The sequence below is a fragment of the Oryctolagus cuniculus genome, chromosome 17 (assembly GCF_964237555.1).
Source record: "Oryctolagus cuniculus chromosome 17, mOryCun1.1, whole genome shotgun sequence".
NCBI lineage: Eukaryota > Metazoa > Chordata > Mammalia > Lagomorpha > Leporidae > Oryctolagus > Oryctolagus cuniculus.
In genome coordinates, this window is record NC_091448.1 from 52,405,181 (window position 1) to 52,429,007 (window position 23,827).

Here is a 23,827-nt window from a genome sequence, read left to right on the forward strand (position 1 = left end):
AGGAACTCCGTGCTGCCAGGCCGGGCTGGGAAACAATGGGCTTTCCGGAGCAGGATGACGCCCCCTCCCTCCGCAGTCCTGGGAGAGCAGCGTGGGCGGGAAGATGCAGGGGCCCAACCCTGGGGCCTTGCTGGTTTACAGCTCGGTCCGCTCCCCACTCCCAGCCCTGAACTTGAGGGAAGCGTTGCCACTCTTAAGGGTGAGGGCTGACAGTGCTCGGGGCTCCGGACCTCAAACCCTCTCCTCCTGCCCTGGCGCCCCCGCTACACACAGACACGGGCCACTTCGGTCATGGGTTTAATGAAGTCTGCCAAGGCGTGCGCGACTGTGGTCAGAGATACGGAGGCCCCGCCAGGCTCTCCCTCTGCACCTCAATAGAAACGATGTGGTGTCCGGGTACCATGGCCAGGCCCAGCACACGGGGCTCCCCGGCAGAGAAGGAATCTGGAAAGAAGGGTGAGAGCATCAGGGAGGCAGGCCGGGGGCGGTCCCGCCCCTCCAGTGCCACGAAAACCAGGGGCAGGGGGCGCAGCCAGGCCCTGCAGGGGGGATGCCTTGGTGGAGCTTCCGCCGCTTGGCGAGGCGGGCGTGCGTTTCCGGGCACTGACCCGACGGCTTGAGGAACTCCTGCGCAGAACCCAGGATGACATTGCAGTCGCGGTCCGTGCAAAGGAAGCAGCCGACCAGCGTCCGTCCGTCGGTCATGCGGATGCGCATAGTCTTGTTAAGCAGCGCCTCCAGCTGCTGCCGGGCGCGCGCAGCCGGCGAGTCCTCCCGCTCCCCGTCCGAGTCCTGGGCGGGGCGGGACGCGCGCTCACACCCCGCGGCCCCGGCTGCCCGCCCGCTCGCCTGCGGAACCACAGCTCCCGGCAGCCCGCGGGGCGCGCACGCGCAGCCCGGAGGCTGCCGGGAGCTGGAGTCCCCCCGCCCTCGTACCCCATCTTGCAGCCCGACAGCCCCTCGATCCCAGAACCCGAGCCCGCGCTAACCCCGGCGCTGGAGCTGCTCTGACGCCGACTGCAACAGCCGTTCTCCTCGCGTAGCAGCATGGTCGGCCCAGCTCCAGCCATTGGCCCCAGGGCCTCCTCTGGGCCCCTAAACTTCCCCGGAACCTTTCGGGTCCGGTGCTGTGAGATCTCGCGAGCGCTCTCGACCTTTTTCCTTTCGCGAGATCGCCTCTCCCCCGCCGAGTCTCCGCGGCACCTGCCGGGATCTCGCGAGCTTTCGCCCGCTTCTCCAGCGCCGCAGGCTCACAAGATATCGCGAGAGGTTTACCTCTAGCCAGCCTTTGGGAGCCACGTGACTTAGCGAGGCTGCCTTCTTTCGTGCTGGCCTTCCTCACTTTATGTTTCTGCCTCGGGAGACAGTTCGTCCTAAACATCTCGTGCAGCACAGGCCATTGAGTTTAGATGAAGTGTGTTCGCTTTCTCTCGGAACTAACTCGATTGCTCGATACAATGATCGGGACGAGTTCAGACTACGTTTCCCAGGAGCGCACGCAGCCCAAGCCCCGCCTCGGCTACGGTGGGTAATCTCAGGCTACGGTGGCCGGGAGAGGACAATGGTTTCCATGTCAGCGGACAAACGCACTCAGCTTAGCTCCTGGACCAGCGGGAGCAGGCAGTAGTTTCTGCTGACGAGCGAGGAAGCCACAAAAGGGGCCGGCGACCAGTAGGGCGAGAGCCATGCCGCGCCGGGGCCTAGTGGCCGGGCCGGAGTTCGAGTATTTCAAGCGGCGCTTTTTCACGCCCGCGGAGGTGGCCGAACATAACCAGCCCGAGGACCTCTGGGTGTCCTACCTAGGATACGTGTACGACCTCACGCCGTTGGCAGAGGAATACAAGGGTAAGGGCCCCGCGACGGGCCGGGGTGTGTGTTCTTTGCGCGAGAGGGGTGGTGTCCGGTTCTGGGGTGGCCGGCGCTGACGGCAGCTGCCCCTTCCCAGGGGACCTGCTGTTGAAACCCATCGTGGAAGCTGCGGGCCAGGACATCAGCCACTGGTTTGATCCCAAGACCAAAGACGTGAGCTGTGCTGGACCTCGGGGCTGGGAGGAGGGGCACCGGAGAGCTGGGGTGGGGAGGAAAAGCGGGGGTCCCCTGAGCCTGCGCCGCTGACCCCCCCCCCCCCCCGGCTTTGCTTTAAAGATCCGCAAGCACATAGATCCGTTGACGGGCTGCCTGAGGTACCGCACCCCGCGGGGCCGCTTTGTGCACGTTCCGCCTCAGCTGCCCCGCTCGGACTGGGCCAATGACTTCGGGAAGCCCTGGTGGCTGGGCTCACAATACGAGGTGGGACGGCTGTCTCCCAAAACCCGGAACATCCGCATCATTAACACGCTCACGTCGCAGGAGCACACGCTGGAGGTGAGAACTGGTGCCGGGGACAGTTTGGAAGGAGCTGGGGATCCCGCAGACGTTCAGGCTGTCCGTGCCCCAGAACAGCTGGGACTGTTTTCCCCCTTTACCCTGAGGTGGCTGGGGGAAGCAGGCTGCGTGGGCCCCAGGGCGGGGGCCTGTAGGGTGTCCGGCTTGTGAGGCTATGAGACGGCTTCCTTCTCGTGCCGGGACCGCATTCTCGCAGCCAGGGACGGTGGGTCTTGGAAACTCCTACACTGCTGATTTGGACGGCAGTCCAACGTTATTATTAGCCTACTCTGATGCAAGCAGGCAGAAAGTGAGGGGCTGCTGGCTTGGACCCTAAATTCAGGGCCACCTGAGAACTGTCTGCTGTCCAGACAGGTGGGCCTGTGCGCCCCCTCCTTGCATGCTTTCCTCCTGAGGCTGTGGTGCCAGGGCTGGGCTGCTTCCCTGTCTCTCCAGGTGGGGGCTCTGGAGTCAATGTGGGAAATCCTCCACCGCTACCTGCCCTATAACGTACATGCAGCCAGCTACACGTGGAAATACGAAGGGAAGAATCTGAACATGAATGATACCCTGGAGGAGAATGGGATCCGGGATGAGGAGGAGGAATTTGACTTTCTCAGCATGGATGGTTCGCTCCACATTCCTGCAATACTGCTCTACTTCAATGACGACCTCACAGAGCTGTAGGAAAGGAGATTATGCTCATGTGGACTCGACAGATCTCGAGTCTGACTTTTTCTGTGCTGAGGAAAAGAGGTGGGGAGCCTGGGCCTAGACCCCCTCACCCCTCTGTGGTCCCTGCTCTTCCGAAGTGTGAAGCTGCTCCCCAGCTCCACCACCAGGTGCTCTGAGGGAATCGGGGAGAATGCCAGACGTGAGCAGATGTTTAGGAAAGACACAGGAAGGCACGGTGTCTTGGATCAGGGAGATCCAGGAGTCCGAGCTCAGGTAGGACGTTCTGATAGAAACAGAAAGAGGAGTGCCACACAGGGACGAGGGATGGAGGACAGCTGTGGCCATCATGGAGATGGGACAGCAGTAGAGATGGGATTTACAGACAGGGACAGAAATGGCCTAGCGACCACACAGAACTGGCTTCTCTCCCTTCTGAAGAGCATCCGGCTCGCTCAGACTAGATACTGTGCTGGGGACATTATATTCCCCAATATAACTACCCCCAAAAGTGGGCATCCTACTGCTATTTTATGCATAACTCTTCTGAAACCCAGAAAGACTTAATGTCATTATGGCATGTTAGTTAGGGAGCGTCAGAGCCGGAAGGCGAATCCAAGACTTCCCAACCCCAAGTCTGAGCTCTGTTCACTGTCAAGGGACCGTCTCCATGTCTGTCTTCACGCCAGCCTCAGAGCACTCTCTGGGACACTGGCTTGTTTAGGCTTCGTGCGCACTGGGGAGCAGTTACCGTCTCCGTAAGGGAGCTCCCCAGCGGCAAAGGCGAGGCAGTGAGGACGGCCAACTACTTCCTTGTTAGCCTCAGCAAAGCGCCTCTCCTGAATTTCTCTGGGCAGAGGTGGGTACTCACGGACTCAAAAGCAAGCTGCAGTGGGGGAGAGCCTGTGCACTGGGACGCTTCGGTGAGCAGCTTCTCTGACGAAGGGCCCTGCACTTAGGCGAGGGAGACGGGGTTGACTGTGAAATGCTGACTCCCAAAAGGAGGGGCTAAGTCAGGCAGAAAGCTCTCCTGGTGGCTGAGAGAGAACCTCTACAGGGGCCACAGTCACATCTGGTTCCCTTTAACCCTGGCAGCAGCAGCAAGAACAGAAGTGCGGGTTCAAGTCCCAGCGCCGTAGTTCTGATAGAGCTTCCTGCTAATGCGCCTGGGAAGGCAGCCTAGGATGGCCCAAGTAATTTTCCCAGTTACCACCACCGCTTGTGTAAACTGCTGTACAGAGTTCCTACTTGTCCTTGCATTTCCACTTCTGCCCTTCACGCCCTGTGGTCAGTGAGCTCTTGCTTCCCCGCTTCCTGTTGTGTTTGCAATAAAGTTCTAAATCCAAAGGCCCTGCACCACTTGTCTCGCAGCACCCCTGTGGGTCCGCTGTGCCCGCACACCAGGCCTCACCAAGCGTCGTCCTGCCTCATGGCCAAAGGTGGTCGCTGCTCGCCACACTCTCCCGCTTCCCACCTGGCAGGTCCTAAATCTTTCTTCTCAGACCTTTTTTGTCGCTGTTCATTTCTTGGTGTAGGTCAAGACTGTTAGATCTCCCCTGTGCACCATGCGTTTTTCAGGGTTCTCGCTCCACTGTCAAGTGCTGTCAGTGGTTGGCTGACTGCTAGGTAAGCTTGCTGCGCGGAGAGCTGGCCCACCTTGCTCACTGCTGTGTTCCCACTGCTGGCTACACAGTTGCTGCTCAATAAACTGATGGAATGCAGTGTTCAGTATAATAACGGCTGGGTGGGTTGCTGTGTCCTGGGAGGCAGTGTGGGACCAAGGGCTAGGACTGCTGGCTCGTGTGCTGTAGTCTTTACCCACAGGTTTCTCTCCGCTTCCCGCAGATCTAAGAACAAAAGTTACTCCATAGAGGTTTTTTCTGTCCAGATTTTTCTGGGCCACTCCCTCTGTCATTTCCCCATATGGCCACCAGATGGCTGTAAATGCCTACAGAGTCAGGGAGAGGGCCCTTTAAACCCCGCCAAGTTCCCAAGAAGTCAGTACTGAGGGCGCCCTTTCAGATTGAAACAGGGGAGGGAAAGATCAGAAGGCAAAACCACAGGGCCACCATTCTGTTACATCAGGTCTATTCCTGCTGTGAATACATGCCAGGGAAGAGTGCCTATGGGAAGTGACTTGTGGGATGGTGAGCAGGGTCTTGCCTACAGGTGTGTGTGGTGCGGGGCAAGGGGCACAGCTGAGGGAGCTGAAAGGCAGCAGAGTGCAGTCGTGTGTTGTGTGCAAAGCTCCACCAGACACTGTCTTGTTCTCTCAGTATCTGCACGAGGAGTCTGTAAGTAACGCCTCAACCTAAGACCTAGAAAGTAAACAGAACACGAGCCGAGGGCCCACGTCCTCCTGCAGTGACCTCTCGTTGTGGAAGCAGAGCTGCCTGCCCTCAGTAAGCCACAGCAGCCTCAGAGGACTCAAGTGGCAAATATTTCCCATGAGCCATGGCCCCTGCACGCACCCGTCACTGGGGAGTAATGAGGAGGCACTGGTTCCTTGCGGGAAGCCTGCCTACTCGTTGGGATCATAAAGCATACACACGAGACAAGTGAAAAGGTAGAGGAAGAAGGATCAAATTAGGGTACAGAATGTTTCCTCCCTCATGGCAAGTCACAGGTGGATTTGTAACCTGGACATCGTGAAAATGTTTCTAAATTCTACATGTGTGTGTGCAGGTATTTATTATTCTTGAGAAAGACGCTATAATTTCCATCAGCTTCTCAAAATAATATCTGTCCTGAAGTAACAGCTATCCTGAAATAGCACACACACACACAACTTTAAAGACCCTAAAACGTAAAATACCAACAGTGATATACAAAGTGGTCCCAGGATTCTTCGCACCTGTCTCAGTAGCCTGTCTCCACCTGTGTTACATTCACCACATTTCTATGGCAAAAATTCCTGAAGCTTTTAAAGCTGAATTCCTGACTAGATTCAAGGGTTTTCTTACTGTCTCCGACTTGGCTGCACTTTGGAGCTGAGTGAGGGGACACATCATTTGGACTTGGGACTGGAGCACTCAGCGATGACATCAGGGTCAGGTGAACGCACCCGGCCTCAGAGCTGAGTCTGGGGAGACGACGTAGGTATGTTCATGTCAGAACAGTCACTGTGACGGGTCAGCAAAAACACTTGGCTTTGTTGTAAAAAAGCACACAAATTTAGAAACCTGGATGATCTGTATCTTAGAAGTCAAATGTTAGACATTCAAAATACAGACAAATAGGCAGCCTAAGTACTGGGTATTCTAGCCACATGGGAAGCATTTTTGAAAACTGGTGAATAAGTCGGTGAAGTGAGACCATTAAAAGTGGGGATGAGGATGAGGAAAGAAGCTGAGGTGACGAACAAGCTGGTACGGAGACTGCTAGCACTGGTCTCCTTACCGGGAGCCGCTCAACTACTGTCCTTGGGGAGCTTACTGTGTAGTGGGGACTCAGACATCTCGCCTCAGCCGTCTGAAGAAGTCACCTCTGTACCCCAGCAGCCACACAGGGCCTGCCACAGAGCAGCAATAAACGCTTCCTTCAGGAGGGAATGGTATAAGTAGCCCCCACTATCTGACTCCGGGAACTCAAGAGCCAGAGGTGGGGTCCCTTGCTATCTGATCACTGTCAGTCTTTGAACAGAACTGGAGAGAGTGATATTTCTGGTGAGAAATTCTTCCAAGTCTCCTAAAATACTAAGGAAGATGAATTACATAAGTTTTCCCCGAGAGCTCAACCTCGAGGGACAAATACTACTCCACCATAGTGTATGGGTTGAGACTATACTTGGCCATTTGTAGCAGAAGCCTAACCCTACAAGGTGTTAATTTTATTCACATAATAAGAGGTATGGAGCTAGTGCAATAGTGAATCTGCTAGGTCATCAGTGTACCAGGTTTCTCCCGTCTCCTCATTGTTGTCCTCATGGTTACCAACTTTTTGGCTGCAGGAATGTAGGCAGGAATGAAGAAAAGATGACAGAAGAAAAGGCAGTGCCTATAAAAAGAAGGCAAACATTTTTCTAGATTTTTGACTATATCTCATTGAAATGAAACACATAATATGATGACCCTTAGCCGCAAGGGAGTCTGGGATAGTGAATATTTTATACTGACATCCAAAATGCAGGTCTCTTACTAGGCAAGGCCAGAATGGATACTGGGTGGGAACTAGTGACATTTTAGACAAGCAGTGTTGAAAATGCCACTCATCCACTTATTAACGAAGATATTAAGCTCTTTGTCCCAGAGGCTCTGTTCTAGGGATTGGGGATCTATCAGTGAATGAGACAGAAAAGATCTCTGACTTCCAGGGGCTTACACTAGGGCAGGATAAATAATAAACAAGGAGAGAAGATCATTTCAGATAGTTATGCTAAATACCTACAGTTCTGTGTCCGAGAACCTTTTGGTCAACAACAGATCTGCATGCACGACTGTGGTCCCCTAAGATTACACACCTATGACACTGTGGCCATCCCGGCTCGTGTAGTGCACTCTATGATGTTCTCACAATGATGGAGCTGCCTAATGATACATTTCTCAGGATGTGTCCCCATCATTAGGACCATAAGGCTGAGGTCAGTGAGCGTGCACACACACACTCATACACTAAAGATCTGCAAAGACAATCATGAGAGTGCTGGCGGGATGGTCAGGCTTGTCTCTGATGATCACAGTGATGATCTGTGTTACCTGCACAGCTGCATTTACTGCATTAAATCACTTAATCTTCTCAACGCATAACACAATGGTGGACTCTGGATACAATAATGAGACACAATTTCTGCCCTCAAACAGCCTACAGTTTAGTTGGAGATTCAGAGAAGTTTGTCAGCATCTTATCATGAATCCATTTTTACACAGCAGCCAAGGAGAGCTTTCAAAGTTCCACCTTTGGGGCCGGCTCACTTGGTTAATCCTCCGCCTGTGGCGCCGGCATCCCTTATGGGCACCAGATTCTAGTCCTGGTTGCTCCTCTTCCAGTCCAGCTCTCTGCTGTGGCCTGGGAAGGCAGTGGAGGATGGCCCAAGTGCTTGGGCCCCTGCGCCTGCGTGGGAGACCAGGAAAAAGCACCTGGCTCCTGACTTCAGATCTGCGCAGTGCCAGCCGTGGCGGCCATTTTGGGGAGTGAACCAACGGAAGGATGACCTTTCTCTCTGTCCCTCTCTCACTGTCTATAACTCTACGTGTCAAAAAAAAAAAAAAAAAAAAAAAAAAAGTTCCACCTTTAATGTCTTCAAAGACTTTCTACTTCTTAAGACGAAGTAGGAAACTCTTCCCAAGATCCAGGGTCCTGCGTGATCTGGCTCTCAGGCACTCTCTCTCATGTTGGCCCCTCGGTTTCTCAGGCCCCCACCCTGACTCCTGTCAGAGCCTTCTTGCTAACTGTCCCACCCTCCACGCTTCATTTGGCCAACTCCTGCTCCTGGAAGTTGCTCAAATGTCACCTCCTTGGGGAAGTCTTTTCTGCCCCCTCCAATTATGTCAAGTCTTGTCACATCCACTGTGAAATGCCATAATTATAATTATTTAGTAAACTTACTGCTTAATATCCATCTTTTTAAGCTCTGAGCTCTATGAGGACAGGGGCCACCCATTTTCCTTACCAATAAATGCTCAGCACCCAGCCCAGAACAGCTGCTCAGTAAGTCCCTATGGGCGGAGGAATACAACGTGGCAGAGTTCGAATGCCTCAGGAACACACATCAGAAGAACCTATCTCGGTCAGAGGGAACTCGAGGCGGCTTTCTGGGGAGCCGTGAAGGACAAGGAGAAGTCAGCCAAGTGAAGAGGATGGAGAGGGTGAGAGTGGAGGAGAGAATAAGCGGCTCATGCTAACCTCAGACAAGTGGAGAGCTAAGGAGGACGAGCAGCGTGGATGCTGAGGCTGGGAGGGGCCGGGGTGAGGGGAGCAGGGCAACAGAGATGCAGAAGCGAGACCCGGCCCTTGGAGGCTTTGTAAACTAGGTCAAGCTATCATTTTATTTGTTAAACTAAGAAATAATTCATATACCATAAAGATGCATCCTTTTCAAGTGTACAACTCAGGGTTAAGGATTCATAGGGAGGGCATGATCAAGTGAAGATCTTAAAGAGGTGACGCCTGACTGTGGTGTCAAGGAACTGCAACGGAGAGATCACGTGCAGACAAAGACCAGTGACACCACTGCGGCAGTCTGGGGGAAATGCAGGCAGGCGGGACCGGGTTAGTGGCACTGGAGAGCAGAGAAGATGGACCGAAGTTGCTCAGTCACTGACTGGGAAGGGGTCTGCAGGACAGGGTGGGGTCAAGGTGACTGGGAGGCTGGGGAGTCCGCTGGTGGGAAGGGGCTGCTGGGAGAGGACTCTGCTGCTCACGTGAGGTGCCGGGGGCGTGCAGGTACACATGTCCAGACAGTGCTGGATGCAGGGCACTCGGTCCTGAGGAAGGCGCTGGGCTGCAGCCTGAGCTGTGGGAATCGCTGGCAGACGGTGACTGGAGCCAGCGTCCCGGGGAGGTCACCGCGAGATGTGATCCAGGCACAGGGCTTGGCAGGAACAGCACCCACAGGAGGGGGGTGGTTCCAGAGGAGGAGCTGGGGGCTGGCGCTGTGGGGTAGTAGGTTGGGCCTCTGCCTGCCACGCCAGCATCCCATACGGGCACCGGTTCGAGTCCCAGCTGCTTAGCTTCCATTCCAGCTCTCTGCTCTGGCCTGGGAAAGCAGTGGAAGATGGCCCAAGTGCTTGGGCCCTGCACCCTCATGGGAGACCTGGACGAGGCTCCTGGCTCCTGTGGCCTAGCTTCGGCCATTGAGGCCATTTGGGGAGTGAACCAGCAGATGGAAGATATCTCTTTGTCTCTGTCTCTCCCTAGCTCGGTCTGTAACTCTGCCTCTCAAATCAATCAATCAATCTTTGGGTGAGGGGGAAAGAGCTATAGAGGCATGACAGCCCCAGCAGAACAGTGCCACGGAAGCCAAAGGAAGAGAGAGAAGGGAGTGGTGCCACTGTGAAGGGTCACACAGCGGTGAAGTAAGACTGGACTTGGTGTCCATGGATCCAGCAAACAGGAGGCAGCCGCGGCTTTCTTAGAAGTCAGGCTGCAGCTGGACAGGTATGCATGGATATTCTTAGGAAAGAGTCCGGGCAGAAGGAATGGTGTTCTGGCTTTGATACATGCACAGACAGAATACTTACCTTCCTTTGGATTTCATTTTGTCAACCATAAGTAGGGGTAATAGAAGGTGATGGGAAGGACAGCAGGCATCATGCAGGACCCAGTCACCCAGACAGAAGCCTCTCACACTGTTGCTGACAACATTACATGAGAAGGTCTGGGAAATGCCGAGCCCTGTATAGGGTCCTTAGAAAGGTATTCAACAATTTTCGTTTACTTTCCTGTTTCTTGCACTAGCCACTCCTTATTTAGTAAGAAATGCTTCCCTCGGGATCTCCAGGGATGTGGCATTACTCAGCATTCAGGTAACATCTGTCATGATTAGAAAATTCACAGACCGTATCTGTGACTAATACTCAGTTCCCAACCCAGTAGTGTTTGTACCTCAACGAGGAGTTATCTGAGTCGAGTAAAATGTGGTTTCCTATCACGTCAGAGCTGAGTTACTATGAAGTGAGGCAAAGTAAGAAAGTGGGGCCAGCTACTGGGAACGAGAGGAACTGGAGCCAGCCCTCTGCGCCTTCAGTTTAAGGTGCAATTCCTAACTCGGGTCAGGAATACTCTCACCTGGCAACCATCTTAAGTGAATCTCTTGGAAGTAATTAATGGCTAATAGTAAACAGATTGTTTAGAGGGACAGCTTCCAGTTAGCAAGTGTCTTCTTTTTAAACATTATTTATTTATTAAAAAGGTGAGAGGAAGAGAGAGAGAAGAGGAAGATGGAGGGGAGGGGAGAGAGACAGACTCTTCCATCCACTTCCCAAATGCCTGCAATGGGAGGGACTGAACAATGGTAGAGCCAGGAACTCACTAGGTCTCCCATGTGGGTGGCAGGAACCTAGTCACTTGAGGCATCACTGCTGCTCCCAGAATGTGCATGAGCAGGAAGCCGGAACCAGGAGCCAGAAGCCAGGTACTGATCCAGGCACTCCGGTATAGGATATCTGCTACACCAAACACCTTCCCCAGAACGCCGCCTTATAGCCAGTGCTTTACATAAGTTAGGTCACTTAATCCTCACCACAACCCTGTGAGGTGGACATTAATATCCCTGGCTTATGGATGAGGGAGCTGACCCCTGAGAATCAAAAGTCAGTATGTTGGGACAGATACTGGGGCGTGGCGGGTTAAACTGCTGCTTGGAACGCCCATCGTGTACTGGAGTGCAGGTTTAAGTCCCAGCTCCTCTGCTTCTGATTCAGCTTCCTACTAACACACTCAGGAAGGTAACAGGTGATGGCCCAAACACCTGGGTCCCTGCTACCCACGTGGGAGGCCTGCGTGGAGTTTCTGGCTCCTGGCCAGCCTGGTCCAGCTCTAGCTGTTGGAAGGCATTTGGGGAGTGAACCAAAGGATGGAGGATCTCTGTCTCTCCCTCTGTCACCCTACCTTTCAAATAAAAATAAATCTTAAAACAATCAACCAAACAAAAAAACCAGGGACACCACTGTGGCATAGTAGGTAAGGCTGTTGCCTACAGTGTGGGCATCCCATATGGGCACTGGTTCAAGTCCCGGTTGCTCCACTTCCAATCCAGCTCCCTGCTATGGTCTGGGAAAGCAGTACAAGATGGCTCAAGTGCTTGGGCCCCTGCACCCTTGTGGGAGTCCCAGAAGAAGCTCCTGGCTCTTGGCTTGGGATTGGCCCAGCTCCAGCAGTTGCAGCCATTTGGGGAGTGAACCAGCGGATGGAAAATCTCTCTCTCTGTCTCTGCCTTTCTGTAACTCTGACTTTCAAATAAATAAATAAATCTTAAAAAAAAAAAAAAAAAGCCCAAAAGAACAGTAAGTGGCTGACCTTGGAGTCCAGGTGTTACCTCTGATTTAAACTTCCTCTAATGGAGAGAGAGGGCAACTTCAATATTGTCTCTGAAATACATTTTAGGAATTATACAATTTTGGAATATAGCATCTTTTAAAAATTAGTTGATTTTAATTTCCTCATTATGGCTAATTTAGTTTGAAATGAAAAAGATTCTCCTGTGCTGAGAGCTGGAGGGTGAAAGGGCCTGAGAGCAAGAGGAGGGGAAGCAGGAAGTCCGCCTGGGCAGTGAAGCCGCCGGCCAGGCGATTCTGCTGGGACAGCAGGGGCTTTGCCCGCAGCACAGGAGGCACTGCGACCTCTGCAGCGCTTCAAATTTTGGATTTTTTTTTATTCTGGAATATTTGCATATACAAAATATTATATCTTGGGGATGAGACCTAAGTCCAACCTGAAATTCATGTTTCATTTACACCTTATACATAACAGCTTGAAGGGAATTTTATACAATATTTTTAGTGCACTTGAGTTCTGACTGCAAACTATCTCGTGTGTAAGCTGTGGAATTTTCCACTCGTGCTATCCTATCAATATTAAACAAGTTTCAGATTTCGAAGCATTTTAGATTTTGGATTTTCAGATTAGGGATGTTCAACCTGTATTAAGAAATTGCAAATGGGAGAAGAAAGGTGTTTGGTTCTGCCATGTTGTATGCAGCTATCCAGTGTTCATCAAAATTGTCATTCAAGGCAGATCAAACTAGCAGGGGGCCAGCGCTGTGGCACAGCAGCTGGTTCAAGTCCCAGCTGCTCCGCTTCCAATCCAGCTCCCTGCTGATGTGTCTGGGAAACTAGTGGAGGATGGCTCAAGTGCTTTGGCCCCTGCACCTACGGTGGGAGACCTGGAGGAAGCCCCTGGCCCCTGGCTTCGGATCATCTCAGCTCTGGCCACTGCGGCCATCTGGGGAGTGAATCAGTGGATGGAAGACGTCTCTCTCTGTCTCTACTTCTCCCTGTAACTCTGTCTTTCAAATAAATAAATCTTAAAAAAAAAAAAAAAAAAGAAAAAGTTAAAAAAAATAGTAGAAGGCAAAGACAAAAATTTGGGGCTTAAATCTTCCTCTTCTTATTAATGTACCCCTTATTTGATGGAAAGGGGCCAGTACACCACAACACCAGCTCCTATGGCAAACTTTTGTATGCATCTGAAACTGTGGAAAATTAAGGAGTTACAAGTGGGAAGGGAACTAATGTCAAAGGAAAGACAGTGGCCGGCGCCGTGGCTCAATAGGCTAATCCTCCACCTTGCAGCGCCGGCACACCGGGTTCTAGTCCCGGTTGGGGCGCCGGATTCTGTCCCGGTTGCCCCTCTTCCAGGCCAGCTCTCTGCTATGGCCAGGGAGTGCAGTGGAGGATGGCCCAGGTGCTTGGGCCCTGCACCCCATGGGAGACCAGGATAAGCACCTGGATCCTGGCTCCTGCCATCGGATCAGCGCGGTGCGCCGGCTGCAGCGGCGGCCATTGGAGGGTGAACCAACGGCAAAGGAAGACCTTTCTCTCTCTGTCTCTCTCTCTCACTGTCCACTCTGCCTGTCAAAAATAAAAAAAAAAAAGGAAAGACAGGAAATAATAAGCACAAGTTCAGGATACAGGGGATGGGACAGGAGAGTAAGGTGGAAGATATGACCACATGAGGCCACATGAGGTTTTAAAGACATTACTAATATCATATTGAATAAGCCACATTAATAAATGTTTATTTTAGTATTATGCTTTGTGGTTGATATAGGTTATATTCTTTTAAGCCATCAAACAGTTCTCAGTAATAGATAAAATTTTAAATTAAAAACCTCCATAAATAATATCTTAATGGTTTCTCACAATTTTTTTTTTCTCTGACAGGCAGAGTTAGACAGTGAGAGAGACAGAGAGAAAGGTCTTCCTTCCATTGGTTCACTCCCCAAATGGACGCTAATGGTGGCTCACTATGTGATCCGAAGCCAGGAGCCAGGTGCTTCTCCTGGTCTCCCATGGGGTGCAGGGCCCAAGCACTTGGGCCACCCTCCACTGCACTCCCGGGCCACAGCAGAGAGCTGGCCTGGAAGAGGGGCAACCGGGACAGAATCCGGCGCCCCAACCGGGACTAGAACCTGGTGTGCCGGCGCCGCAAGGTGGAGGATTAGCCTAGTGAGCCACGGCGCCGGCCACCATGTATTTAATTTTTTAACAAGGTTTTATTTTTCCCCAAAATTTAGTTTTTTATTTATTTGAGAGGCAGAGAAAGCAAGCCTCCCATTCACTCGGTCACTCCTCAGATGCTTAAAATGCGCAGGCCACAGTCAGGAGCTGTGAACTCAAGTAAGTCTCCCGTGCAGGAAGTCAGTCACAACTGCCTGCCTGGCAGGAGGCTGGAAGGAGGAGCTGGGGCTGGGGCTGTTCACACTGGACACAGGTGTCTTAACTACCTGCCCCAAATACTTCTGTTGTTGTTTATAAAGATTCACTTATTTATTTGAAAGAGTGTCAGAGAGAGGGAAAGAGATCTTCTATCTGCTGGTTCACTCCCCAGATAGCCACAACAGTCAATTCTGGGCCAGGCTGAAGCCAGGAGCCAGGAACCAGGAACTCCATCCTGGTCTGACACACGGATGCCAGGGGAGCAAGCAGGTACATGGGCCATTTCCTGCTGCCTTCCCAGGGGCATCAGTGGGGAGCTGTATCAGAAGTGGAACAGCCAGGACTTGAACTGGTGCTCTGGTAATGGGATGGCAGTGTTGCAATCCACAGCTCAACCTGCTATGCTACAATGCTGGCACGCACAGGCCCTGCCACCCTAAATCCTTTCTTACTTAGACTGCCTTTCTCCCTCCTCTACTATATAAATCCTGTTTATCTTTTGGGGCTAACTTTAAATACAACTACATATGGCAGCTCTCCACTGATGTTCCCCCTCCCCAAGATCTCTCTTCTCTGAATGCTTGGGTTTTATAATCATCATATTATTAACTTTTTTTTAAGATTTTACTTATTTATTTTGCAAAGTAGAGTTACAGACAGAAGAGAGGGAGAGATAGAATGAAAGGTCTTCCATCCACTGGTTCAATCCCCTCAAATGGCTGCAACGGCTAGAACTGGGCCCATCTGAAGCCAGGAGCTTCTTCCGGGTCTCCCACGCAGGTGCAGGGGCCCAAGCAGGCCACAGCAGAGAGCTGGATTGGAAGAGGAGCAGCCGGGACTTGAACCAGCACCCATATGGGATGCTGGTGCCACAGGCAGAAGCTTAGCTTACTATGCCACAGCGTCAGCCCCTATTAGGTAACTTTTCTGTGTGCTCAAGCCTGATCTCAGATACACCTCCCCTCCCTCCACCTGGTCTTCTGTTTCCCCTCTTGATCACTAAAAATTTTTATGCAGCTTTTAGAGATGCACGATGTAAAAATAAGTTCCTCTTCCCATTGGTAACTAGTAGTCTTTCTGGGTTCTCTCAAAACGTACCCTGTTTTTTTCCCGTAATATCAGGATATGCACTTGTGTACCTTGCCTTTTTCTCTTTGTTTCAGTCTTCACGGCGGAGCCTCCCTAGTGCTCCCAGCTCTACCACATCACATCCACTCACTTACTCGGCTGCCACGTTCTCCTGTCAAAGAGCTAGAGGTGGGTGAGGAAGGATTTCTTTAGAGAAATCGTACTACTTTGTACCCCCCTTGGCTCCCTTTGCTAATGTGATCAATGAGACTACTTAAATCTGTTTACACAAATAATAAATAAATACTTCATCACTGCAGATTCAAAGTGAACAATGAAACCAAATGCCCCCTAATGATCCTTTGCCAAAGCATTCTTTCTTTTATTGGTTAGTATGTACACCTCAAGAATTTTTAAAGACATTTAGATACATATAAATTAATTTGTAAAAAGGCAGCATTGTTTTTAGTTTGTTTAAACATAAACTAAAATACCATAATGTGTACATTGTTTAGCAGCTTGCTTTCCATTCAACTATATGGTAAAGAATCTTACCATGTCTATACACGTGGATACAACCAATTTTTCTTATTTCTGTGTAGTTTATTTAGCTATTCCTTACTACTGCAGTTTTTTTTTTTTTTTTTTTTTTGGACAGGCAGAGTGGACAGTAAGAGAGAGAGACAGAGAGAAAGGTCTTCCTTTGCCATTGGTTCACCCTCCAATGGCCGCTGCACCGTGCTGATCCAATGGCAGGAGCCAGGTACTTATCCTGGTCTCCCATGGGGTGCAGGGCCCAAGCACTTGGGCCGTCCTCCACTGCACTCCCGGGACACAGCTGAGAGAGCTGGCCTGGAAGAGGGGCAACCGGGACAGAATCCGGCGCCCCGACCGGGACTAGAACCCAGTGTGCCGGCGCCGCAAGGCGGAGGATTAGCCTTGTGAGCCACGGCTCCGGCACACTACTGCAGATTTATATATGTCTGAAACTTCCTCCTTCGTGAAATGAAGAGACAGTTAGATTAAAGGATAAATCCCAGACTTTTAGATTTCAACAGCCAATAAAATTTAAAAAGAAATGTTAATGATCAACATGGGATTGCTGATTTTTCACTCTGCTAATAAGGACATTAGAAAAACAATACCCAAACCTATACCTTCATCACTATTATTTCTTAAGATATTAAAAATGTTTTGTAATTACAAAAGAGATGGGGCTGGCGCTGTAGCATAGTGGGTCCTGCGACATCTGCATCCCATGTGGATACCAGTTCAAGTCCCAGCTGCTCCACTTCTGATCCAGCTCCTTGCTAATGCGCCTGGGAGAGCAGTGGAGGATGGCCCAAGTGCTTGAGCTCCTGCCACCGTGTGGGGGACCCAAAGGGAAGCACCCGGCTCATAGCTCCTGGCTTCAGATCAGCCCAGCTCTGGCTGTTGCAGTCATTTAGGAAGTGAAATAGTGATGGAGGAAATCTCTCTGTGTCACTACTACCCTATCTGACTCACTCTCAAATAAATAAATCTTAAAAAAATTATAAAAGAGGTACATGTATGTATACTGAAGATTTTTCAAAGGAGTTTTCAAATATAGTAAGTATAAAAAGTAATTTTCTTGCTCTCTCTCTCAAATCTATTCATGAACAGATCTCTCTATACATGTCCATAAATGGACAAATATATTCCATACACATCTATCTGACTTTTAGAAAGGATATTGTTGCCGGCGCTGCGGCTCACTAGGCTAATCCTCCGCCTAGCGGCGCCGGCACACCGGGTTCTAGTCCCGGTCGGGGCGCCGGATTCTGTCCCGGTTGCCCCTCTTCCAGGCCAGCTCTCTGCTGTGGCCAGGGAGTGCAGAGGAGGATGGCCCAAGTGCTTGGGCCCTGCACCCCATGGGAGACCAGGAGAAGCACCTGGCTCCTGCCATCGGATCAGCGCGGTGCGCAGGCTGCAGCGCACCGGCCGCGGCGGCCATTGGAGGGTGAACCAATGGCAAAGGAAGACCTTTCTCTCTGTCTCTCTCTCACTGTCCACTCTGCCTGTCAAAAAAAAAAAAAAAAAAAAAGGATATTGTTAACATTATAAACATAGGAGTGTTTGTGTTATATATGCATTTAACAATACATATTAATATGTACTATATAATAATATAAAATGTAAGCATATACCCATAGTATGTAAATTATCTACTTATTCTATGTAAGAAATATATAACCTCAGGATAAAGGACAGACTTTTCCAGAAAGGAGAGGTGGCAACCTTAGCCATTTGGGAATCACTGATTTAGATGATCTCTAAAATTCTATGATGAAATCTAGAATATCCTCAGCATTTACATACCTTTCAAAAGACAACTAAGGGCCAGCACTGCGGCTCACTTGGCTAATCCTCCACCTGCGGCGCCGGCACCCGGGGTTCTAGTCCCGGTCGGGGCACCGGATTCTGTCCCGGTTGCTCCTCTTCCAGTCCAGCTCTCTGCTGTGGCCAGGGAGTGCAGTGGAGGATGGCCCAGGTGCTTGGGCCCTGCACCCGCATGGGAAACCAGGAGAAGCACCTGGCTCCTGGCTTCGGATTGGTGCAGTGCGCTGGCCGTGGCGGCCATTTAGGGGGTAAACCAACGGAAAGAAGACCTTTCTCTCTGTCTTTCTCTCTCACTAACTCTGCCTGTCAAAAAAAAAAAAAAAAAAAAAAAAAAAAAAGACAACTAGGAATCTCTTAACATCTCTCTGGAGAATCACAGATTGCAAAGTGTGTTTCTAGTCATCTGATCTGCTTGTTGCATTAGGACGTGTCTAGTTGTGTTACTCTCATTGGTCCCCAACACCAGAGTTTTAACCTGGAGTCAGAGTCTTTAGAATACTTATAACACCATGAAAAACAAACATGATATTTTGCATATATATATTTTATGGGGGAAATGTTTATAACTTTCTGTGATCCAAAAGAGGAACTATTACTTTAGGTAAGTTTCTTGCTTTTGCTTCAAATAAATCGTGTAATTATTGGCTTGGGAGTCCCCTGCAATGTTTTCTCTGGGTCTTTTTCTTGGCGAGGTGGGTCTACCTAATTTCTGATTTGCGTCTGACAGCAGTCTGAAGTTCCTTATCCCCCACCTTTGTGGCCTTCTCATTAGAAACAAAAATATTCTCTTTTACCAATTTTTAAAAAAATTTTTTTTTGACAGGCAGAGTGGACAGTGAGAGAGAGAGAGACAGAGAAAGGTCTTCCTTTTGCCGTTGGTTCACCCTCCAATGGCCGCCGCGGCCGGCGTGCTGTGGCTGGCGCACCGCACTGATCCGATGGCAGGAGCCAGGTGCTTCTCCTGGTCTCCCATACGGGTGCAGGGCCCAAGCACTTGGGCCATCCTCCACTGCACTCCCTGGCCACAGCAGAGAGCTGGCCTGGAAGAGGGGCAAACTGGGACAGAATCCGGCACCCCAACCGGGACTAGAACCCGGTGTGCCGGTGCCACAAGGTGGAGGATTAGCCTATTGAGTCGCGGTGCCAGCCCAATTTTACCAATTAGTCATAAGGGATTTTCATCTTTTAATTTTTTGAAGTACAGAAAGAAGCAGAGAGTGATGCCCATGTTGAAACAGAAGCAGAAAGAGAAGCAGCTGGAGACACTGAGACACACAGGTGCAGATAAAAGGCCTCAGGACAGAACAGACAGGCAAAAGAAGTATAGAGAAACCTGAAAACACAGAAGGACAGACACAGAACTGAGCTAGAAGCAGCTTGCAGAAAAATAGACAGGCCAGCAGGGAGAAAAAGGAGAGTGACTGACAGAGAGGTAGGCAAGATCACGGACAGGAGTGCAGATAAGTGGACAGAAAGGAGAGAGAAGGAAGGAAACAATCGAGTAAGGAGGAAGACAAAGTGATCACAGTGTTGTATGTAACAGTGCTTTCTAATTTATAGAGTGCTATCACATCACAGTGCAGGCAGGCAGAGAGGATCCAGCAGACAGATGGGGTGATGGAGGGATACAGGCCAATCAGACAGGAGAGAGGGGCGGCGGCCAATCAGAACGAAGGCTAGAATGGAGACCAAGACAGGCCCAAGAAAAGAGAAGTGAGGGAGGGAAAGCCACAGACGTGAGGCTGACACAGTTACCTTCAGGAGTACAGGCAGCAGAAAAGCAGCAATGGAACAGTGCCTGGTGTAGAAGTTCTGTCATCACCTTTCTCAGAGACCTGGCTAGGGGCTCACTGCACCCTCCAAGGAGTTACAATGTCTCTACGGTGGCTCAGGAGAAGAGACAGAGGAAGGGCAGGAAGGGAGAAACGTTGCAATAAGGAGCCAGACTTTTTAGACTAGAAGGACAAACTTCTTGGGCAGGCCTATGTCAACAGCCTAAAAGGATGGAGGTGCAGGTGCCTTTAAAGAATTCAAACAGACCAAGTGGGACACGCAGCCTGGGCTTGCGGCTCCTCTGTGTGAGCACAGGGCTGCGGGCAGCCTTTCCACACTCATTATCCATGCCTGTACCAACCTGGTGTCTCTCCTGCACTGCGGTGCTTTCAGGTCTTTTCTTAATTAATATTTCTGGGATGAAGAGACCAACAAGGGTGAGCTGTCATCAAGGCAGCTTACTATGCCGAGTAGAAAAGGAGATTAGGAGAGAGCAAGCCCTCCCGAAGCACTCTCGAGGTATGATAATAAAAGCATGCAACCAGCAAGCACTCGATCAACAGACAAGCGCCATAAAGGAGAATCAAAAAGACAAGAGGCGAGAGGTGGCAAACCCAGCGCAGTGAGGAAGTCGCACTGACAGGCTGACAGAAGAAGGAGCCTCCTGCAGACCTAGGAGAGAAGTAGGAAGCTCAGCGAAGCCCAGGCAGACTTGGATGTGTGTAGACTTCTCTGGAGCGGAATCCAAGAAAAGTAAAACTGCGGCTGTCTCTGGGGAGAGGGGCTGAGCATGGGGAGGAGGCTTAGGATCGGGCTTACTTTTCCCTGTATACTTTTTGTACGTTAAAAATTGTATACCATGGGTATCTACTACCAATTTAAAATGACTGGGGGCGGGAATGGGGACAAGAAAGAAAAGCAAACAGATGTGGACAGCAAGAGTCTGCCAAGCAGATAGACAGCAAAAAGGCAGGAAGACAGCGAGAGACTGGGGAGCAGCGGAAACACTGCACGGTGGCTTCCTCAGCCATCCCAGAGACAGAAGGAAAAGACGACAACCACAGTGGAGGCGAGCGGCCGAGAGGGCAGGGCAGGGCGTGGCAGAAAGGCAGGGAAGCCTGTGGGGCGAGGGGGTCACCTACGAGGTTTAGGGGAGAGCGAGGTCACCCCCAAAGAGGGGAAGTTGGCAGAGGGGAAGCAAAGGGGGGAAAATAAATCAATAGGAAGACTGAAAAGAAAGAAACATTAAACCATGGGATGGATAGTCGCAAGCAAGCGGGGGGCAGACAGGCAAGAAGACAGACCAAATGACAGCCAAGGAAAAATGATGAACGTGGGCATGAGTAAGAGGAGCAACAAGCAGAAGGGCAAAATAAGAGGCAAACCAAGATGAGGAGCCATCGCAGGGCCTGGAAGGTAGATAAACCGAGAGATGCAGGCTCAAGAAGTGATGGAGACAGGCAGGCAAGGAGACAGATGGCTGGAGAGAGAGTGGTGGGCAAACAGCCAGAGAAGCAGACAGACAACCAGGGAGAGGGAGAGGGAGAGGCCGCCAGCCAGTCAAGGCGGAGCAGGCAGACAGGCAGGCGGGCAGAACCGAGGGGTCAGCATGGAGAAAGGGGGGAGCAGGCAGGAGAGATGTCAGACAGGTAGAGGGAGAGACAGACAAGGAGAGGGAGAATCCAGCAAGTAAGTAAACCCACAGGCAAAGCACATTCAAGAGAGAAAACAATGAAGGTTTGTAAGGGACGCACGCAGCCCCCTTTGGCTGCCCACACCTGCAGATCACAGCATGGGTGGCAGGCAGGGAGGGCACAGAGGCTGCACAATGTGGAGACTCTTTTCCCAGACACAGTGTGATCCACAGATACACAGAGAGGGGGCCAGGAAGAGGGAGAGTCGGGCGCACACGAGGAAGAGCCACACGCAGCCAGAGACCGGAAGACAGAAGTAAACAGCAGACAGAGAGGGAACGTCACTTGGAGGTGATAAAGTCTGAGAATCAAAGGGATGAAAAAAGTCTCAGTGAGAAACAGACACACACACACACACACACACACGCACACACGCCCCTCTGGAGAGGAGGGGGAGACTCAGATGGACTAGTGCAGACTGCCAAAAAGAACAGGAGAGCGAAGTCGAATGGGAGAGGAAGAGGAGTCGGACTCAGCTCAGGAATGACACAGGAGCAGAGGCGAGAGCACCCGAAGGCCAGGTTACAAAATATAAAGACGAAAACTGAGCCAGTGAGTGCATCAGCAGAACACCACTAGAGAACGTTTTAGCCAATATACAACGGTCAGCGTGGCCCCCTTTGTCACAGACACCTTCTGACCGCGGCCCACCTGCCCCTCCCTCGTAGGGTGCTGTGGAGCCCTGCGGGAGCTGGGTGGCTGGCACCTCCACTGGACACGGAGAGGAACGACCCAGACAGAAACAACTCCCTCGGCTGGCTTGGGATGGGAAGCGACAGAAGGGGCAAAGCGAGACCAGAAGAACGCAAGGGCAGGGAGAGTGAGGGAAGGGGGACAGGAAGGAAAAAGGGGAGGACGGAGGGCCCGGCCCTCCCTTCTTTGCTCCATGGGCAAGGTCTATGTTATGTCTGGTCCTCTCTGGACTCTTTTCCAGCAACTTCTGCACTCTTTTCCAGCTGTCCATGTGCTCCCTGGTACCACTTTAAGATAAACACTCGGGTGGTCAGGAAGTTCGACTGTGTGTGACCCCTACCTCTTTCTTTCTCTCAGTCTCAGTCACTTTTCTCTTCCACCGTACCTGCTGCTTCTACTTTATCAGTGTTGGAGATCATGCAGGAAGGGAATCGCGCTGAAATGGGAGAGAACAGAAAACCATTTCACAATCTTCAGACTTGACTCTTTCCCCTTTATTGTAAAAATTCGTTCCATTTTCCCCAAATTAATTTCTCAAGTCAGATGAATTTTACAACTGAGCAATGGGGGGAGGGAAAGGCGAGGAAAAGGGGGAAACAGTGACGATAAAATTTACAACAATTACAAATCACCGAAAAGGCTGGGCAAAGGGGAGAATCAAACATGGACTCCTTTGAAAAAACTCAATCATCGTATCTATTCATATCTCTCCCCCAAAAGTCACTGGGATTTTTGTCACTTTTTTTTAAAGAAAGAAGAAAAAAATCCTGTACCACTTCTAATTTAAAAGATACGTACACAATTAAATGCGTTTTGACTTCAATGAGGTATGTAGAAACAGAGTTATATGTAAACATATATTTCATCTTTTTCCTTTTCAATGCCTGAAGGGGAAAAAAAAACCCTTCACATCAAACCACTCCCTTCTGAAGTATTCAAAAAAAAAAAAAAGCTTTTCTTTAGAGAGGGGAGGTGGGGAGGAAGAGACTAGTAAAGAAAAGAAAAAAATTAAATCTAGTTGTACTAGTATCTAACTAGTTAACCTTTAACAATTTATGCTGATGTCAGACTGAGCATGAGTACTGATTAATGCCCCCCCTCAAATATTTTTTATAAGGGGGGGAGTCAGTCACAGCAGCCATTTTTGTTTTATGCAGAAATCCTTCATGCCCCCCCAACACACACACACACACACACACACTTCAGTACACAAGGAAAATATCTCTATTAATCTGTTCACTAATCAGTTATGAAAAAAGGGGGAAATTTGTGGGTTTCTGGGTAGAAGCTTGGAGATGGGGGTACAACAGAGAGGAGAATGGGGGGGGTGAAACATGAAATATTAAGCCAGCCATTTTGTTTAAAAGGGGATTTTCCCCCCTCTCTTTCTTTATGGAGGGGGTGGCGGTGCTGGAGGGGGGGTTGTTTTAAAAATAATTTCAAGGCGGCCATCTTAGTGCCTCAGCTCTGTGAAATATTTCTGAGCGCCCCCCTCAGAATTTAAATATATTTAAAGCAACGGAGAGGGGGGTAGAGAAAAGTCGAAAACTTTTATATATATACATATATATATACACACACACACATATACACACACACAATTTTTTTTAATTCCCCTTTCTTGTTCTCTTGGGAGGAAAGAAAGAGGGTTAAAAGTCTCTCAATTTTTTCCAAGAAAATTTTAAGGGGTGGTTTGGCCCCCCTCCTCAGACGGCCGCCCCGAGGGTGGGGGTTTTGGAGGGGGGTGGCCCGGGGGTTTGGGGGGCTGGGGGAGGCGGTGAGGAGGAGGAGGAGGACGCTGCCGCCGAGGAGGAGGAGGAGGAGGAGGAGGAGGAGGAGGAGGAGGTGGTGGTGGTAGCGGTGGGGGAGGCGGGCGGGCGGTGGGTG

General features: G+C 50.7%; 2 protein-coding genes and 1 long non-coding RNA gene across 10 annotated transcripts; 1 reads left to right on the forward strand and 2 right to left on the reverse strand.

Annotated features, from left to right (window-relative positions):
- Positions 1 to 284: 284 nt before the first annotated feature.
- On the reverse strand, positions 285 to 1,297 carry NAA38 (N-alpha-acetyltransferase 38, NatC auxiliary subunit). Its single transcript, XM_002718777.5, has 3 exons — positions 990 to 1,297; positions 609 to 792; positions 285 to 444 (listed from the first exon to the last, which is right to left on the reverse strand). Exons 1-3 carry the CDS (start codon positions 1,068 to 1,070, stop codon positions 332 to 334), a joined length of 378 nt encoding a protein of 125 aa, XP_002718823.1. The 5' UTR covers positions 1,071 to 1,297; the 3' UTR covers positions 285 to 331.
- Positions 1,298 to 1,314: 17 nt separating this feature from the next.
- CYB5D1 (cytochrome b5 domain containing 1) lies at positions 1,315 to 22,828 on the forward strand. Of its 4 annotated transcripts, XM_070061368.1 has the most exons (5): positions 1,315 to 1,845; positions 1,946 to 2,022; positions 2,146 to 2,364; positions 15,515 to 15,608; positions 22,692 to 22,828. In XM_070061368.1, exons 1-5 carry the CDS (start codon positions 1,686 to 1,688, stop codon positions 22,826 to 22,828), a joined length of 687 nt encoding a protein of 228 aa, XP_069917469.1. In that variant the 5' UTR covers positions 1,315 to 1,685. The 4 variants fall into 4 exon arrangements, with proteins under 4 accessions (XP_069917469.1, XP_051681202.1, XP_069917470.1 ...); XM_051825242.2 differs by lacking the exon at positions 22,692 to 22,828 and having other exon boundaries at positions 1,316 to 1,845; positions 15,515 to 15,738; XM_070061369.1 differs by lacking the exon at positions 15,515 to 15,608 and having other exon boundaries at positions 1,334 to 1,845; positions 22,692 to 22,742.
- On the reverse strand, positions 6,830 to 22,883 carry LOC103351471 (uncharacterized). 5 transcript variants are annotated; one of them, XR_011383652.1, is made up of 5 exons: positions 22,739 to 22,874; positions 22,281 to 22,376; positions 15,491 to 15,602; positions 11,992 to 12,062; positions 6,830 to 7,032 (listed from the first exon to the last, which is right to left on the reverse strand). It is a non-coding gene; the product is annotated as an uncharacterized lncRNA (long non-coding RNA). The 5 variants fall into 5 exon arrangements; XR_011383651.1 differs by having other exon boundaries at positions 11,992 to 15,163; XR_011383648.1 differs by lacking the exon at positions 11,992 to 12,062 and having other exon boundaries at positions 6,830 to 10,380; positions 22,739 to 22,883.
- Positions 22,884 to 23,827: the final 944 nt, after the last annotated feature.